This window comes from Ostrea edulis, chromosome 5, assembly GCF_947568905.1.
Source record: "Ostrea edulis chromosome 5, xbOstEdul1.1, whole genome shotgun sequence".
NCBI lineage: Eukaryota > Metazoa > Mollusca > Bivalvia > Ostreida > Ostreidae > Ostrea > Ostrea edulis.
This window is the reverse complement of record NC_079168.1, coordinates 19451796-19471350: the sequence shown is the minus strand read 5'-3', so window position 1 is coordinate 19471350 and position 19555 is coordinate 19451796. Positions and strand designations below refer to the sequence as shown.

The window sequence follows — 19555 nt, the reverse complement described above, 5'->3', positions numbered from 1 at the left end:
CATTTTCAGTGGTTCTCATTTTGCTGGGAAGGTTATAAATTTCTGTAAAAATTGTCGAATTGGTGGATAGATTCTGGTTTCACAATGCACCCCCCCCCCCCTGCCGATTTGTGTATTTACACACCTGATGAAGGTAGAGTGTAACAGTGCGACGAAGCATTATCCGTGGTATTGTATCTTGAACACGATGCTTGTTTGGGCGAGGTAATCGGCACCATCTAAATTATTGAGAACTAACCCTCTTCCCCATTGAGAGAAACTCTGAAAGTTAGTGGGCGTCATCTGCAAACATGACAATAATACGTCCTGGCTATTGTTTTGCACCTGCTATTATCGATTACTATTGATTTATTCCTTCCTAGTAATAATATTTATACGGTGGTCATCTTCTCTATGATTTTGTGGTCGTCTGAGGGTCACAAATGGGTCTTGACCTCTACGCTGTAATCTTTTAACACGTACAGCTACAGTACATCAAGCATTGACGATCATGGCGATGTTTGGTCAAACTAATGATCCGTTTACGACAATCTGATTAAACATGCAGCTGATCACTGGGCGGCGACAAAGACATTCAGTGTGAATCCTAGATCTCCATTCCCTCCGATTTTCTGTAAAGATACGTTAATTGATAAATAGATCAAGGTGGCAAAAATCTTTTAAAGCATTCACAGAGATGCACCGAATCTCTTTTAGCCGTGTCTTGAAAATATCTTATTCTTGCTCGGATGAGCTGTCGGGCTTCCAGTTACATGCACCCGTATCTCCCGCTTTATGTTCCTGAGCTTACTCACACAGGAAGGAAGTCGAAATCCGGATTCCTATTTTTTACGAAAGTTACCCCACTTCCTACAATGAAGTAATATAGGTCTTTATGAACTTAAACCTCCGATATCAATCTATTACTAACAAAAAACAAACACTTATGACGTCAGACTGGAACCGGACGAAAGGTGAATGCACCCAGAGTTTGATAAAACGCGAATCCAACACCTTATGCGTGCATGTGTTTGCTGAGGTTCTTGGGGGGGGGGGGGGGGGGGGGGGGGGGACGTCTTCTGCCTTTGCCAAGGAGAATGTCACACGAGGGGAGAACCCCCAATCGTAATGTGGAGAGTGCGTATACCTGATCTGAAATCAATCTCCAAACCTACCCCCCTGGATCGCTCGTGTCATAGGGGTTGTGGAAATGGTAGATTGAACAGATAACGGACAATGGAGCGAAAGGCATTAAACTGATTGTGCAATGAATGTTTAAAGTCCTCGTGTCAAAAGTCTTTGGAATTGAATTTTAAAAGAACGCTTCTGTATTTGAATAACTTGGTCGCCTTAGCATGTGAATATTTGACAGTTTGTTCAAATTGCTCAAATCCCGTATTTGCACAGGGATATATGGTGGTGTACTTTCATTGTAGAGTATGACTATATTTTACATGCATTAAACTAGTCGCATTTTATATGCATCAATTCCCCGTTTAAGCTATGCCTGGAAGATAAATTCACGGATTTTATTATTAATTCGGTTTACCCGTGTACTTTATAGATCGGTGATTCATGAAAAAGCATTACGAATAAGATTTGCTGTGCATAGACATTCTAGATATATTCCTACCAAAGATACATGTATGAGTTTTGTAATTTGTCACCGTTCTTCGTTCGATTTCCAGGGTCTACTAATTGATGTTCAGTAATTTCCTGCAATACTCGGAGATGGGAGAGTTATAATATATGGTCGAATAAAAAGCTAAACAAAACATATCTTTGATCCGCTCCAATATTCTGATGTCTCTCATACAAAGTATCTGGTTTTATTCAGATTGTCAAATAAATGGGCAGTATGACCAGATGGAGACAATGCTGTAATGTAGTTCTATGTGCAACAACAGTTGAATCAGCTAGCTTCATTTACTATTTTTCACAATTTCAGGGGAGGGCGCGCTAATACAAGTGCGGTCCCTGTGTCAACCGATTTGTTTGGCGCCATCCCTCTCGTTCATTGCCCCACCTGTTTTGTCATAAAAGTCAGTCATTACGCGGCCACAACCACAAAAGCCATGGAAAACTTACAAACCCGCCATATATATAGACCCTTATGATGGATATGTATGCAAATGTATTCAACACAGTTCCACGAGTTAGTCTAACGTCATAAATCAACGCAAGTCATTACTTAAAAAACATACAGGTCGCAGAATACGTTTTAAATGCAGATAAGAACATAAAATATCATGCCTCTGTCTCTAGCACACAGAAATTGACCACCAAGAGCTTGAGTTACCCAAGATGGCGGTTGTTTGCAAGGTGTAACGCACAATGTCCAAAGCTGGAATTAAATGGGAGCTGCTTGTGCTGATATCAGATTACATAGATGTGTCGCCCGATTTATTGAGATTTATGTTACTCCTTCACTTTGAACTATTCTAATGCTAAAATCACAGATACCACATAAAAGCAAATTAGTTTACTTTGCAAATAGTGTCATTATGTAATGTCTGATGACAGAGATTTGATTGCAGTGCTTCTCAAGTGGTTCCATCAAGGTCATCCTTAGACACAGAATTCTTTACCAAGACCACCAGAATTGTCTTAAAGTCGATAATCACCAACATATATAATTCCTGGTGTCTTTTTAATCTCCTTGGCAGATCATTAATTGATAGCAAGTAAAAGCATTGAAATAAAAGTTAAAAATAACAAAGATTGTTAATTTCATTCACATTATTTTATTTTTATATAATCTTTTTTTTCATGTTTTAAAAATGTATTTATATACATATGTATATGAGCATAACTTTGATATATTTCATTTCATTTCACACAGCAGTGGTAAGATAACAAAAATCTTAATTAGTCTGTGTGGAGTAATCAATATTTACAAACATACTGCACATATCAAACAGCTTTGATCTGTTACAATAAAGCCTATACATAATTCTCTTGTGATCAGTTGAAAAAGATTGTACCTCTGAAGGAGATTACATTAAGTAATACTATGTAAAATATTCCAAAAATATAAGCTCTCTAACGTGTACTTGTACATATATATATATATAAGTGGGGACTGCACTCACTGAAAGCAGAGATGCACCTTTATCAACTAAAACTACTTGTGGATACAACCTTTCTCCAACTGACCAGAAGATAAAGCCTTTCAGTGTGTATATCTTTGTTATTAAAGCCCAAGTATTAACTTTCATTTTCTAATCTGATTCTGTTATATCTGTTTTGTTAAATGTTTTTGGCTAATTCAGAATTCTTGCAATCTGAATGAATATAACCTCTGTTATAAAAACATTTTTGAAAATAAAAAATTAATTCTATTTGTACAATAAAACTTCCAACTTATTATATAATATAATAAAAGTTTTCTATCATATAAAAATAATAAATTTAACATAATGAATTATATGTGTAGAATAATAATTCAATACAACAGTGATAAAAACATAAAATAATAGTTATCGAAAAATGTGTTTAACATTTGACCGTTACAGATTGACAAGCTGAAAGTCACACGATGTGGGGGTGAGGGTAAATGCATTGTGACACATACATTGTGACACGTATACACATTGATGTACATAACATAGGAATACTGATTTCTTAACTAATAAAAGTATTATGTAGGGCAGTGCTAAACTCCAGTGGTTGACCATTCATTTAAAAAAATTCCCGTATCTTTTAAATCGAAAGTCAAATGGAACAATACAAATGAGGATGGAATTTATACATAGAAATCAAATGCTGTTGCTTAATTTTAACAGTTTAACCTGTATTAAGAGTAAAGTTTTCTTTTTCAAACACACATATCCCCCCTGCTGCAGGTCACCACTAGATTACACTGGCCTATAAAAATGAGATCATCATGATTACAATTTACATAAAAAAGTTCAACCCTTCAGTGGCTGGTTCGGTGTCATTCAATAAGCACTGAGTACCTTCCTGTTAATTAGTCTGAACACAGAAATCTATCATCATTTTTTGATTCGTTGTTCTTAAAACATCATTACAATATTAAGAGCACGCCAGGTCACATCAAAAACTGACCACCAAAAAAGCCCTATTTCAAATTCTTTTTCCGGTCCTTCCTCAAGAATCCAGCCCTGATTTTGGACCTCTGTCTGGGCAAAAATGAATGCAAACGTTCCAGCCTGTGATCACACACACAGGTAAAATGTGAATGCCAAGTGAACACTCCTTTTTTTGTTCTAGGTACCATAAATGTTGCCCTTACAGTAAGTATCAAGCACCAGTGAAATCTGTCATCTAAATTTGACAATAAATAATATTGCCAAATAGTTACTACATTTATACTGAATTATTTTTTCTTCAGTTATAATAAACGCAATTTACAAAATATATACACTGTATACACTGTAGCACTATCACAAAATGTTTTTACATATTTGGCAGTATAAATTAAGTAGGGTTTCCTACAGTTCATGGAATGTCTTTGCAAGCCATCTGCTAGCTAATTCTGCTAGTGGCTTTCAAGTCTTTCATTCTTTATGAAGACCATGAAATAGGCCAAGCCTCATTTTGGTCTGGGGCAGGGAGTTCTGCCTTGGGTTGGCTTTGGTCATCACATTATCACAGCCACTATGTGTGCAACAATGAAAACACAATTCTATTGACCATTCTCTAACTATACATAGGTTTTATCAGGCACAGGAATGTTCAAAACTGGCTTTTGTAATGCACTCCCATTTGGTAAATTCGAGCCCTTTTGAATATTTGTCACTATGAGATTGAGTTGCTTCTGAGAATTGTTCCGCTCGAGTTGAGCATGATTCACATAGCGTGGCTCATTGTCTTTTAGTTTGTTATGATTTTTCTGTAAGGAACCATATATTTCTTCATTTGTGAGCTGGTTCTCCTGTGGTTCACTTCGACAGGACCTGACCCAGTATCCGGCCAGGAAAGACAATATAGAGGACAGAACGATGGAAACTACGATAGCGATGGCAGTTTCTGCAACAGATAACGAGGATTCTGAGGAACTCCTGACTTCCTGAGCTGTTGCTTTCTTCACTTCTGTAAACAAAGGGAAAAAATGCTTACCAAAAAGTCATGATAATATCATAAATATCTTCCAAAGCCTTTCATTAAAAAAGAAGTTATGAACATGGAATAATACCATATTAAATGTGAAAATAAATTTTCTTGATTGATTTATGAAACAAATATCCATGCTATAAATTTGCAATAAATTAGTTGCATTGAATATATTAACGTTACATTTGACATGATGCTTATATAATAATGATATGATCTGATGCGATTAGACAATATGACATGGAACTAGTACGATTGGACACTATAACATGATGATTTCAGCACATAGGATTACAATGACTGCTGACAGCATTCCTTTCCTCCCACACCACCAGTATCTAACACACAAAATATCCACAAAAAACAGGTTTAGTTGTGTTTAAGTCACTTCAAACAGGTTTAGTTGTGTTTAAGTCACTTCAAACAGGTTTAGTTGTGTTTAAGTCACTTCAAAAGTATCCTGTTCAAATCGTATATTGCTCCGTTTTCAAAAAAAAAAAAAGTCGCTGGAATTTGAATTTTATTGTGCTTTTCTTCTCATTTTCTCTTCCACTTTGTGAAATGTGTACATTTATCCCAATTACTGTTGTGTCTACAGATGAAATAATATCTCCCTGTAGAGATTGTAACAATGATTTACAGATGGAGAGACTGGCCATAGAAGAACAGGGAGATCTGTTTTTTTACCCTGACTCGGCCATCTTTACATACGTCAAGGTTTGTTTATCTGACATTCTGATAGTGACAGATATGATGAAATTGTCCAGATATCGTAAGATGTTTGGCTGAATCTGTTCAGCAGTGACAGTCAATTAATGCATGTAAGGATTTCTGTTGAGCAAGAATGCACTACGAATACATATATTGGGCCAACATAAATGTTTGTTCCCAAAATTACCATCACCAAACGGTTAATAGGCAAATCTAGCAACATTGGATTAGTCAGAAGACTAGACAAAACAAGACAACATGCAAAATATTTTAGTAACAAACTCGAGGAAAAAACAAAACAAAATGCAACCATGCAAACAATGTGATTGGTTAAATATGAAAATGAAGTCGAGTGATCCCAGTGTTGATAATATTTTCCCCTATGGATGGCAAAACATGTAGATGCTGGTTAAGTACAATGTCGGTTCATGACTTTGGTGAACTGCACCGCATGATATGATGACAGCTTACCAGAATCTTTATTCTGGTTGTTCACGCCCAACCTTTGCCTAATTTCGAATTTTTCCAACTTGGATTTTCTATCCGTGAGGCTGCGATCAGGAAGATCGTTACCTATTTCATCCTCTACAGTAGAATAAAAAGTTTCGTCTGTTTACATCTTGTAATTGTACGTCATAAAATATTTGTGGATTAAATACATATCTCTTAGGTGTGCATTATGTTATAATCTGCTATCCAGTTAGTTTGTGTGCCTTCAAACTTGCATATTGTATTAGTTATATATTGGGTAATTAATTTTGGTCTACAATTATATTCTATCTACACATAGTGGATAGAAAGCAATTTAATTTCATGACAGTTGACACATCTAATACTATTTATATATATAGTGAATATATGCAGGTCAGGCAGACACTAACCATCCAATGGAGCTGGTGGATCCGGCATTTTCGTAGGTGGGCCTCCTGAGAGATTATTTTCATTGTTCTTGGGGCACTGACAATCACACTGAGGTTTCTCAGTGGCGATTTCTTTGGGTTTTGATGTGGTTGGCGGGGATAATGTGGATTTTTCTAATAAAATTGGGATTGAAATAAACAAAAAAATCATAACAAAACACCAACTATAAAACCAAAGGTATATTATGTAAACAAATCAACTGGCAGAGAAAAACAAAAGAAAGAAATTTGGTGAGACTAGCAGGTAAAAAAACTTTCATCAGTTGCACAACTGATTTAGCAAATTTCTTTAAAATGCCAACTTCAGGAATCCGTTAATTTGAAGGAAAAAATGAAATAGAAAACAGAAAAATTGACCATGCAAAACTTTTGACATACCTTCAGGTCCACAGCCAGCATGTTTACCAGTTAAAATGCTTTGTAACCTAAACAAAAAATGAACAAAACCTTTTATTTACAACTTTGATTGGATTCTATCACACCTTATGTCATTGTTTGACATTCATCACAGCTTAACTGGGTTAATCAAATGACTTATGCCTTTCTTCTTCCTTTACAACAAATGAATAATTAATAATGCTGCTACTGTACTACTGGGTCTTTTCATTTTTATTTGTCATTTTGCTGCTTACCCTCGATCACTAGCCGCACATTTGTCATCCACCCATGAACAGTAGGGATCTTGGAGTCTGACACATGACCTAAAAATCAAAAACAAATTAAATTTTAGAAATACTTTAGAATAGAAATGTTCTCATTGAATTTTTCAGAGAAATTTTTTTTATGACTACATGAAGATGGGAAAGTGTCGAAGTCTTGCATACCCATAATGACTCTTTACAGTATGATCTCATTGAAATGCAAACTTTCTATTGTCAAACTACATCGTCAAGGAATCATAAAATTAACATAAACTTAATAATTTGAGAAGCATTATTTCAATATTGAACTTTTTGTATGAAAATGAGGTAAAAATTTGCAGCCAATAACTATAATACAAAAAGTGTCAAGAAGAATCTGATTTCATGTTCAAAATGCATAAAACGGGGGTAGAAGAATCTTTCACAGTAATTATTGTTCCATGTTTTCTAAACTAATACTATGCTTTGTCATGAAATATGTGGTCTAATTCAACATTGATGTATGGATGGCTGACGGAGGTGATAAAAATCATGGCATACTGAATACACATAAAGCCTCATCCTCTTGTGTTTGTCCACCACCCATAAAGAAAAAAAAAATATCCCATTACTAGACCTACTGCATTCCACACTACTTAAAGGGCAATGAAACGGCAATGTCCAAACTGGAATGAAGACATCTCTATGATGTTCCAAAAAGATATCCTAATATGTAATCTTGCAGATCTTTAAAATCTTAGTAATTGAAGACCTGTGTCTAATACGCTCTGCTGCTTTTGGTGAAAACCAAGGGTTTCTGTTGGCTATGGTCATGTGCAGTACGTTTCCCCCCCTGTAGAATTATTAAACAGGTCCGTGTCGCGGATAACAAACATATCTACCTTAGCTCAGTCACTGTTTTATAAATGTCAGATCATTACACTCAGTGCACCTTGTCAAATAAAGACATTATCAAGCTGTCTGTTGAATTGTTTCCTGCTAACTCTGAGGTTTAATATTAATTAGGCATGGATGCGAAACACTATAAAGACAAAGCTTTGATATAAAAAAAATAATTAAGGACTGGACTTCTCCTAGTCCTAGAAACTATGTATGATTTAAAATACTAGACCTAGGTTTCTCAGGTATATTAGTGGCAGTAAAACATGGGCAGAGTAGCAGCTCTTTTAAGTTCCCGTGCAGACCACTACCCCCAGCACTGATAACACATTTTTGTCTTTCAGACTGGATGGCAGCGGTATTTAAAACTGAATATTCTAACCAGGCTCTACTTTTCACAAATTCTTGACTTATAAGTGGGTGAATTATCTCTGTATGTGCACTCCTTTATGACAGCTCTGACTGACTGATTAACATTCTTTTTTGTAGAAGGATCATGTTCTTGTTTTTCATGTTTGTGTGAAAAGAAAAAAGGCCAGGTTCACTTGACCCCTCCGTTGTTGACCCCTCCTTTGTCCTCTTGAGCCAGTCAGTGTCTAGCGTAATGTTATATCATGTACAGCATACCACAGTAGTGGGTTTTTAGAAGTACTGTCATACCTGCAAGAGTCCTGATGCTCACACTGATGCAGAGGAACTGAGATGACTTTCTCCTTAGAAACAACAATCAGTTTCTCTTTTCCATTTGCCCTGTAAATCTTTAGTCCAGTGACCACATACTCTTCTGGGAACACCTGGAGGTTCTCAATCACTACAGTCTCAACATTTGACCCTCGACCTTTGTTGATGACCTTGAGGACTCGACCATCATCTGTTGAGAAAAAGACATCCTTTAATTCTTTTGAAATGATATATACATGATAAGTATGTCAAATGAATTGTGGATTTCTTCCGTGTTAAGAAATCATAAACTTTCTCAATATTTTCCCGTAAAAATAGGTAGCCTAAATGAAAGCTTTATGAAGTCTAGTTTATACGATTTATGAACCCAAACAATATTTTGTTCCACTGTGATGCAATAATTTGCCTTTCATAAATATAATTGCCTAACTGATCCATCATTAGATATTTAAATCTTTTTAAATCAACGATAATTGAAGGATTCCCTGGCCAACTTCAATAGAAAGGGGCACCAGTGTTTAACCAAATGCATTTACTTATTCAAAAAGATTTTGAAATGGCAGTCATTATTTTCTACTTTACAGCCTCCACAAAGTGGTACAAGGAGACAGCAGACAGCCAGAGGTACAATTATGTCTCCCCAGACCCCCAGTCGCAAATACACGGGGTCCTTATCTTGGCCAATAACTGGTACTAAGGAGGCCCGCAAACAAAACTGGGCTTTTAGGATCCCAAAAATGATATGTAAATCAACCAAGGCTTTCAAAAAACTCCAGTAATTTTTATGATCTCACAAATCATCTTTTGTAAGCTCTGCTTTTTTGAGGATGATAGACAAGGGTTATGTTTACACACACTTAAGCTGTTATGTCATGGGGAATTTATAACACATTTTCTGTCAAAAGTTTTACCCCACATGCATTAGTGCAAAAGAAATTTACCATGATTGAAAATCCTAAAATACTTTTAGCTCTATGTGATAAAGCATTTTAGTTGGAAACTTTGTAAATGAAACTCACCAGTTCCAACGAAAATGACATCATAATATCTGCCGTCGCCAGCATGAACCTGCCAGTCAACTGCGATCTGGGTCATTCTGCCTCTGAAGTAGAAATATGAACATCAATAAGAAAGCTGCACAAAAAACACAACCAAGCACCTGGCATGATAAGATAGCCGTTTTATTTCTCGTGTGCTGTGTTTTGATATTTAGATTTGATGTGAACACTTTTACTACTTAAGATATGTTAAGAAGACACCACAAAGATATCGCTGAGGGAGTTCCAGAAAATCTCAAGAAATGATAAGATATTTCTGTTTGATATATCTTGCAGATAAATTGGCCGTATATATAATTTTTACACAAAGCTTACATTCAGAGAGATAGAAATCAGACTTGACTGTTGTCTGTCTCAGTCTGACAGAGACAACAACACTTCCGATTCTTCCTATAAATAAGCTACTAGTGTGTCTCTGAATATCCTCGTGTCTACAATACTACAACCAAAAGACTAAACACGTGTATAAATTTCTATTTGATGTCTACCAGTTTTGTGAATTATGACACTTTAGCTATCAATCAAACTAATGTTACTGGGAGACACTGCTTACAGATTTACATTTACAGAAAATGGGGCCATAAAATAAACCTGTTACTAAACTTTCAACTGATTGAGAAGTTAGCCTAATTCTACGGAGACAGAAATACTGAATGATCCATCATGGGAACACCTAATTTCTGACAATTTATCACTTTATGATAAATATCAATTAACCCTGTATATTGACTTTTTCACCAAACAATCCATTACTATAAAGCACTATAATACTGAGTGTTTTTTTTACTCTATTTTCTCTTTTTGGGAGAGGATTTATAGTTCTCTCTCATGATGAAGTTGATTAACCTGTAGGCGGTTATTATTACTCACATCGATATATAAAAGTTGAAACGGAGTTCTATTGTACAAAACTTTAACTTCTTCACAGAATTGTGATTTTTTTTTTATTGTGTGTATCTAACTTGATTTCTAACTTAAATTTGTCTTGGATTCTTACTTAAAAGTAGGTAGAACAATGATAGGGCTCCCGCCAGCACTGGGTACAGCCCCATCCATAAGGGTATGTGATTTGATAAAATTCAGCATTGGCTCCGAGATTTGGTAGGAGTCGTTGACACAGGTGCTGGGATGTTGGGTCCTGTCGGGATTGGGATGCGACACGGGGAGCCAATTATGATATGTTGACTCTTGTCCTTTGAACTTTCCCATAAATGTTTTTTCGATATCAGATAATTTGAAGGCACACACTGCAGAGCCCTGTATGCTATTTTCAGGGGTACGAAATACAGCATATAGCATATCTGTCCTGTTATCACTTCTGTCTGTCGACATGTAGTTTCCTTGACCCATTTCTGACGTAGATTCTGCAATGGAAACATGTAAAATATAAAAGTGCTCTTCCCTGGGTTCGATAGAGGTATGCACACTTCAAGTCCATTACCTAATACTCTTCACTTCGATGAAAAGCATCCCTGACAGGTATTAAACTTCTTGCGAGAGAGTGTTACATAAGAAGTTCCATTACAGTCACCACAAAAAAATATTCTTCCCGAGGAGAGAGTAATAACTGTCTAGATGTAAGAGTTCTACAAAGGTATTGTGTTCAGACCTAAGACAGCTTTATTACACCAGGAACAATCCATAGGGTGAAAACCTAGTAATTTCTCTGGAATTCTGCATCATTTATATTTTTATTTGGGTATTATCCGATAGTAAAAACAAACATTAAAGAACAGTTCTAATTGTTTTCAAATTGTCACATCGTAGCCAGGTAAAAATGTTCCTTGTTTATCACCGTTCTGGGCCTGCTCCAAATTTTTTTTTTCTTTCTAATTTGACACTTACGAATTTCATCCAGGTAGTAAGGATAATCCCCAGGTATACTGCAATTCAATCTGGCCTTAAAGAATGAGGTCCATATGCTTTTCATCATAATTTGACCACCTCTGTCGTTTTTACATATTCTGGCTACTCTCGAAAACACTGTCTGTAAGAAAACAAAGTTAATGAACTTCTTAGAAAAATGTGTAAATTATATTCATAAACAAGTCCACATTTCAAGTAAATTTGAACATGTACCATATTTGCCCCAATAAACAACCATAACCCCAAATGCACCCCTAAAGCAATTTGTCATGTTTTCCCTCATATACATTGTTGCCATGATGTTTATAAATGAACTTTGCATGCTCATCACAAGTTTCATGAATGCATAATTTTTGGGCATTTTATTTTCTGACAGTGTGCAGTACGGTACAAAATGTCATCTTTAGCAGCTTCATCACCATCGGTACAGGTTAATTTGTAACCAGGTAAGGGGGCAGAAGTCGGGCACTGAAGAGCAATGGTCTCGGCTAGGGATTGACCAAAAGATGTCCAGTATTGTTTGAAGGATGGACACTGCGTGACACTAGCCATGATAAATGAGCTGACAAAAGGCTGCATTTGGGGACAATGAGTAACATGGGATACAATGAATTTCGGGGTGCCTTAATATATCAAAATTACAATGAATTACCTTTCCACAGTTGATGTGTTCCACTGCAGTCTCGCGAAAGAAGAAGTAGATTTTATCTTTAATGTCAAAGGAACCAACAAAGTTTGGATCTGGAAGTCAATGAATTGGAGCATTAAAGGCTTGATTACTATCAATGTACATATCAGAATTTGTTAATCCACATCATTTTCATATCAATACAGAAGGGTTTAGTAAAGTAATATCATGTCAAAGTTATCAACCTCATCTAGTCATAAATAACGCTCTCTACTTTCTCTGTACGTTTGGTGTTACTGGGTACAAAAAAAAACCTACCGAATTATGAAACCTAATTCTGTCCTAGAAACATATGATTTTGAGAATTTTACTTTATTTTTAGAATGTAAAACATCCAAAATGAAATTTTAAAAAACCCATAAAAAAACCATATGTTTTGCAATGTAATGCCGTATAATGTTGAAATATTCTAGATGTTTTGATAAAACACTCCTTTAACAGGGGCTGTTGACCATTGTAAATGAAAACTTTATTTACAGGAAAATAATTCTTTACAAAATCTCTCAAGCATCTCATTCAAGAAATACAACAGTCTGCACAACAAAAGCTAAATGGGTCAACTTCCTAAACACAGATGAAACGCAGAAAGGTTCACCTGAACCAGCAAGAGTCGTATTACTTGCACACAAAAAATTATTTTAGAACTTTATATCTATCTCTGTCTTCCTTATTTCCAAAACTGATTTGAATACTAGTACACTGGTGTAAAAGACACTACATGAGCACACTTTGGTTAGTAAAAATATAGAATTTGGCAATTCAAATGTAATTTATAATGTGTTAAAATAATTAAAGTACCATTCAGCCATTTCGAATCATGTTGTTCAGTCCTGAGACCAGAGGAACCATACTTGGTACTGAATATCAAAGGGTCACGCTCAGAAAAATCGGACACAGTAGCGGAAAACAGCTTGCCATCTGCAAAAAAACACAAAATAAGATAAACTGATTAATCCATGATTGGATGTCTGTCTGGTAAATTACAGAACGCCAAAACATTTCTGAAAGTTCAAGGGTTCTGTTTGCTTGGACAGCCTAAAGGTGGTGATAATCAAGCTTATCTAGAACAAAGACTAGGTCTGCATGTTCTTCCAGACTCAGCATCGACTCTATTAAACCCAGCAAAGCATGGATTATTGCAGTTCTGCCACTGTGCAAGCAAGCTCTCACAGTCTAATCTTCCATTTCCTTTTGCTTCAGACCAGCATATTAAACCATTAAGAAGCCATGTTTTGTGACCTTGTGTAGGCAGTTTTTGATGAAGGCTCTTGTCAGCCATACTCTAGGTTTGCTGACTTTTTTACAACTGGCCAGACATTTTGGTTTAAAGCCATTTCTGGGGGTGGTCCATTGGTGACAGAACATTTCCATTACCCTAAATCATTTCCAATTTTATCGAATACATAACATTTACTGTTGGGCAATTGCTGTAAGTGCTTCTCAAACAGTTGTCAAGTAATTTACTAAATCCCATCATGAAAACATTATGTACAGGAATGGAGATATTATGGAAATTGGAGATTATCAGTTTCCATTAGGTTAAACAGAAGATAATTACATATAGCAGACCGAATGACTGCAAATGAAGTTGGCACTGACCTGAAAATACATAGGAACTGTTATGGGTTGGATCAAATGCACATCTTCCGACCCCCTTTTCTTCTGTTTTCATAACATAGGTCATCTCCTAAAAAGAAAATTAAAAAAATTACAGAGTTACTTGGAGGATAAACTTTGTTATTTAAAAACATAAATGTGTTTACTTTAGTATTTTGAAATATCAGTGTGTATATTATAAAAACAAATATTGCTTTTATGTGTTGTGTTTTCTAGACCTTAGTTTGTAAAACTTGATTAAATTTTCACACTGCTCTGTTTAGTTTTAAAACTCAAAACAGTTAATTTTAAAAACAATATTTGTTCAATTTGGTCGTAGGAGAATTAGCCTGAGCTTATTCCTCCAGCGTGTTTGCAGACAAGTTTTCTTCATTTTCAGGGGGGGTCATTTAAGCAGGTAAACATTCTAAAATTTGCTGTTAGTGGATAATTTGTTTGCTATTAAGTTAAAGTGTAGTTTGCTGAACTGAAGAGAACTAATTGTCTTATTGGTGGCCTATAGGAGACTTTGTTTAATTAAATACAAACATGGCAGGATGTTGGGATGACTGGCTCCACAATGATACACTCGGTCCCTAAAAGTTCACCCTTAACAGCAGTCATCCGACATTCATCAGCTTGATACTAATGTAACTTGAATCGATAATTGAGACCAGAAAGGCCAGGACCCTTTACAGGTTGATTACATTTGAATCTGGTACTTTTAAGTCTCCTAAAATTGAAAATTTTGAAAACCCGAAAACTTTGCGTCTTCAGCTTACAGTCATTATGAATTCTGGAAAAATTTGTCACAGTGTCAAGTGATATGAAGCATAGATAGTTACAAACACAGGTCATCCACAGATAGTACTGTCTTGCACACCTGTGTCCCACATAAATATTCTGATAGAAGACCTAAAAAGATCCTCTCACTCATGCAATATAAAAGCTTATTTTTATTGTAATCAAGTGTCATAATACACTATCATATTTCTGAATGGCCTCTTAACTTGGATATTATCAGCATGGTGATAAAAGATCCATCAGTCAATACACTAACTGGAAAGGTCGTAAAACATGAACTGATCTTACATAGAACTACTTTAGTCTCCCAGAAATAAGAGACCCCATATCAGCACTGTGGGTCTGATGATAGATAAATGAGCACCCCCTTCCCCCCTAACAAAAAAATGAGCTCAGGTGGTCGAAGGTGTACTATTACTAATAAATAATTTCGTCCATTAACGGAACAGCAGTAATCGATTCACTCGTGTCAATAAATGATCTAGTCATTAATTTTTTTTTAATGATAAATGTTCAATTGGCCGTTTTGGTATATCTGCAGAAATGGATAGTTTGGGATGGGATTTGTGTGGGTGAGAGAAATACTGTTGAGAAATCAAATTTCTGAGAATGAACTGTATTTAATAACAATGGGATGGTGTTTTATTTCATATCTCTGCAGGCACAGATTGTGTTCATAATTTATTGACGTTTTCGTGACATTCATACATACGACATTTCCTTTCAGCTACTTATACAAACCTATCAATTTAAACAACCAAGTTATTAACCTACTTTAAAAAAACACAAATAATTTTTCATAACACATTTTACCCAGAAAATTGGCAAAAACACTGACGAAAGGGTTTGTGAATTTACTTATTTTGAAACACAAATCATATTTTTTGATTAATGACCACTTGACCACTTATCCTTAGAATTTACTAAGTTTCATTCATGGAATTATAAACTACTTACATTGGATTTTTTAAGCACTCTTACACAATTACTGTAGACCTACCTCAGACTTGATATAGGTGCGACATTTGGGCTTGAATGCGTTGGTACCACACACGTACAATTCCCCTGATGGTTTTTTGCCAATGACCCTAATATGGTTTTGACATTCTTCCTAAAAAACAAAAGAAAACAAATCTTAATTCAGAACTCTAAGCACAAACCATGCACACAAACAACTTGACTTCAATCCTTGAAACGAGAATGAGGTACCCCAACCATGTCAAAATGGTAGAGGCTGGACAACTTTAATACCATTGTTATTGTAAATAAATGCAAACTGGAATCCTTTTACAATTCTCGTTACAAAATATTGTGATTTTGAAGATTTAAGGGCGGACATTTCATCAAATAAAGCAATGGATTATTCTTTTCCAATCTTTATAGCACAACTAATTTGGAAAATGACACCAGTGTCTATCTTGCTACATCACACACAGATATATATATAATGGGTGGAAAACTCTATGACATTACATATGAAATCTACATTGACATTTACACCACTTCCAGATGCTGAAGAAAATGACACCACCTATACTGCACTCATTCACTTAATGGACATATTGTTCTATTTCTATTGATACATACATATTTCATATTGCACAGTCTGCTGAGGAGAGTGACACAAGCAATACTAATATATATTGCATGCTCCTATTTATTTCAACTTGGGGAACTACAAAAATGTAGACAAAAAGCTTGTAAATGTCATCTGTCATAAAAATCTCTCACTGAAGCTGGAGAATAGGAAAACAGTCTGATAGTCTTATTATTTTGCATTTGTTGCATAACTTGATAGCATTATTACGTAAATAGGGAGGGTCTCTATTCAATATCGTAATCACAAGTCACAACAATTAATGCTCTGTTCATGGGGGCTACACTTTTTCTTGCAACTCCTGTAAAATATACGTTTTTGACCCACGTGCCTTTAATCAAGCAACCCACTATGAGGCTTATTCAAAACTATATAAACAAGACTTGTTATTCTTTATAGTTTATCAAAAGTTTTCAATCAATATTTGACACACAGAAGAACTCTCTTGAGATTTGCAAATTGAAGTGAATCGGAGACAGATGAGAAACAAAGCTCGGAGAGTTTTCAGCACAATTTGTTTACCATCACTTTCTCTACGTCAGAACCCTGTAAGTTCACATGAACTTAATGATGTAAAGACCTAACCCATTAATCCCTCATGCAGAATGTTATTAAAAAAAAAGTTCTAAGCCATTTATTAACAAAAATAATAATCAATATTATTCATTCCCCACCTCACAATACTGTAAAAAGTTTTGATGGTTGGTGCAAATAAGCTTAAAATTTGCACTTGATCAGAATGTTTCAGGGGCCATTTAGAAGGTCTCCGGTGTTGTAGCCATGACAGTAAACTAGACAGCTGTGGAGAGATGTGAAATATGGAGGCCTAATGAAGCTATCCAGACCACCAGATACCTGTATCTATTGTTTGTCATGGCCTATTTGTATATTGTCTTCTCAAACTAGGCCTCCACAGATAACCCAAAGATAAGTCCCTAATTAACCTTGGGTAACTCAAGACCATCCCGTTCATCTTTTTGATATGCAGAGAGATATGGAGCAGGGGCTCTTATTTCTGTTTTTTTCTCTGCCCCAGGGTAAACAATCAGCCGTTCTACTTCAGGAAGGACTCTTGTCACTGGGTACTCAAACCTGCTCAGATCATTTGCAGGTGTTTACTTCAGGTGTATATTACACTCTTAATGGCCAAAGTAACCTCGCCTTGGCAAATATCATTAGCTAAAATAGGTACAAATCTAGCATGCTGTGGTTCCATAAGTATGTAATTGTGCTCTCGTACACCTGATTTTGAGTATATGCTTTTCTGGAGGAGATTTTTTAAGTCCGGTAATGTGGACATAGTGAATGACTATGGTTACCCTAACAAGGGGATTACAAAATTTCTTGTGTGCATAATTAGGTTTCATAAAGTGACAGAAACGAGACTGTCTAAAGAATTTTGAATTGTCATGAAGCTCATCAACATCACTCAGCCATTTTTCATCTTGTCACTAATCTGATGTAAATGTCACTATGATTAGGGTCTATGCAGTACTTTATTCCACTTCTATCTGATTGAAAGCCTACCTCTGTTTTCATTTTGGTCTGACACACTTTCTTGTCAAAGTCTCTAGGTTCCCATTCGATTCTCTACAAAATAAAAAAATCAACATTATAATACACGAATCTATCTTTCTGTACTTTTAAAATTATATATAGATACATTATATCAAAATATTTTTGCTTTCTCCAGATAACAACACATTGGATAAGATAACCTATAGGTTCTATTTGTTCGTTGCTGGTACATTTGTTTATTTATGGGGCTGGTGATTTTGACACCATCGTCATAATCTAGGAATGCTCATCACAGTGCAATGTTTGTTGCAGGAACAACATTGCCTGCCAATCAAAATTGTGTCAAACTTCCTATATATCAGGTATATCAGAAATGTACCCCCGATTGTTCAGACGATAAAAACAACCCGCAAAGTAATGAAAGAAAATAAGGGAGACTTGTATTCATTACGGAGTGGGTGACACATGATTGACAGAGAATACCGGTCGTTAAATGATGATTTGATTATAATCCCTCCGTCTCCCTGTCCGATCCATCTGGTGACAATCGGGTCAGCGGGTAATACCCCAGGTGTGGGTGACAGAGGCGACAGACACTCCCTCACCCTTTGTTTTCGGGTGAGATGCTCGTCATACACTAAATCTATTGTGTGTCAACCTCTCTACAGATTAAGAAGGATGGCGCAGTATTTAAACTGCTTGATTGGAGGAGCAAGAAAAACATCTTCTTTATTACTTTCACTTGGAACAGAGAATGCAATACTGTCATTATGCTTCAGATTCTGGGGCAATTTAGGAAATGCATAATGCGCATAGTTGTGTAATGCGTGCTTGTGAATGAAATAGCTATAGGGGCTCCCATTATATCACAGAGATTTACTCTTTTATCTGGTCATTAAAAATATAATGGAAACATTTAGTCTTTTCACCTGTGAGCAATTAACTTCTGTGTTTGATCAATAAAGTGTTACATAATCCCCTGCTATGCCCATTCCATTCTAAATGAAATTCCGTATTACCTCTAAAACGTTTTCTTCCAAAGTCGACATACTGATGTTATACATCTTGTTTCTGAAAAGAGAAGAAAATCAATTAAAATGATCAACTAGCAAGTATTTCATTTTTCATTTCCTGTAATTTCTACAAACTTCAAGCACAATTAATGATTTGTGTTCTCTTATTCAATATCAGACTTCAGTCAAGCAATTCATCTCTCAGTAAATGCGGTCAATGTTTGCTGATTCAACTTTTCTTTTTCACTATCAGTCTTGCCAGAACAGTATTCTGATAATCTTCTTCAATATCTAATCATTGGAAAGCAAGAAAAGAGGGTGATTCTATTCAACACTTAATGGGTCATTTCAAGAAGGGTGGTGCCGAATGCTTCATTTGATCAGAAATGTTGACTTAGCCCCTCTACTACCTGTTTAGCTCTTATTAAATTTGCACTGCATATCAAAATAAATAATTCACTTCACGACATGCTGGCCTTTCAGGCTTTGATCTTATAAGAACATGTGTACAGTGTTTCCTTCAGTCAT

The 19555-nt window shown here is 35.7% G+C and overlaps 1 protein-coding gene across 5 annotated transcripts in view; it reads right to left on the bottom strand.

Moving 5' to 3' along the window:
* Positions 1-2707: 2707 nt before the first annotated feature.
* Positions 2708-19555, bottom strand: part of LOC125649845 (semaphorin-1A-like) — a 36141-nt gene continuing 19293 nt past the window's right edge. For 3 of the 5 annotated variants that reach the window (XM_056166881.1, XM_048877660.2, XM_048877662.2), the window contains 15 exons: positions 19034-19085; positions 18024-18086; positions 15900-16010; positions 14099-14186; positions 13298-13417; positions 12464-12552; positions 11791-11932; positions 10943-11309; positions 9907-9989; positions 8867-9077; positions 7319-7387; positions 7065-7111; positions 6648-6800; positions 6238-6351; positions 2708-5034 (listed from right to left, as the gene is read on the bottom strand). In XM_056166881.1, the coding sequence (XP_056022856.1) occupies positions 4646-5034; positions 6238-6351; positions 6648-6800; positions 7065-7111; positions 7319-7387; positions 8867-9077; positions 9907-9989; positions 10943-11309; positions 11791-11932; positions 12464-12552; positions 13298-13417; positions 14099-14186; positions 15900-16010; positions 18024-18086; positions 19034-19085 (2098 nt within the window). In that variant the 3' untranslated portion in view covers positions 2708-4645. The remainder of the gene's footprint in view (positions 5035-6237; positions 6352-6647; positions 6801-7064; positions 7112-7318; positions 7388-8866; positions 9078-9906; positions 9990-10942; positions 11310-11790; positions 11933-12463; positions 12553-13297; positions 13418-14098; positions 14187-15899; positions 16011-18023; positions 18087-19033; positions 19086-19555) is intronic. The other 2 variants (XM_048877661.2, XM_048877663.2) reach the window with 2 other exon arrangements.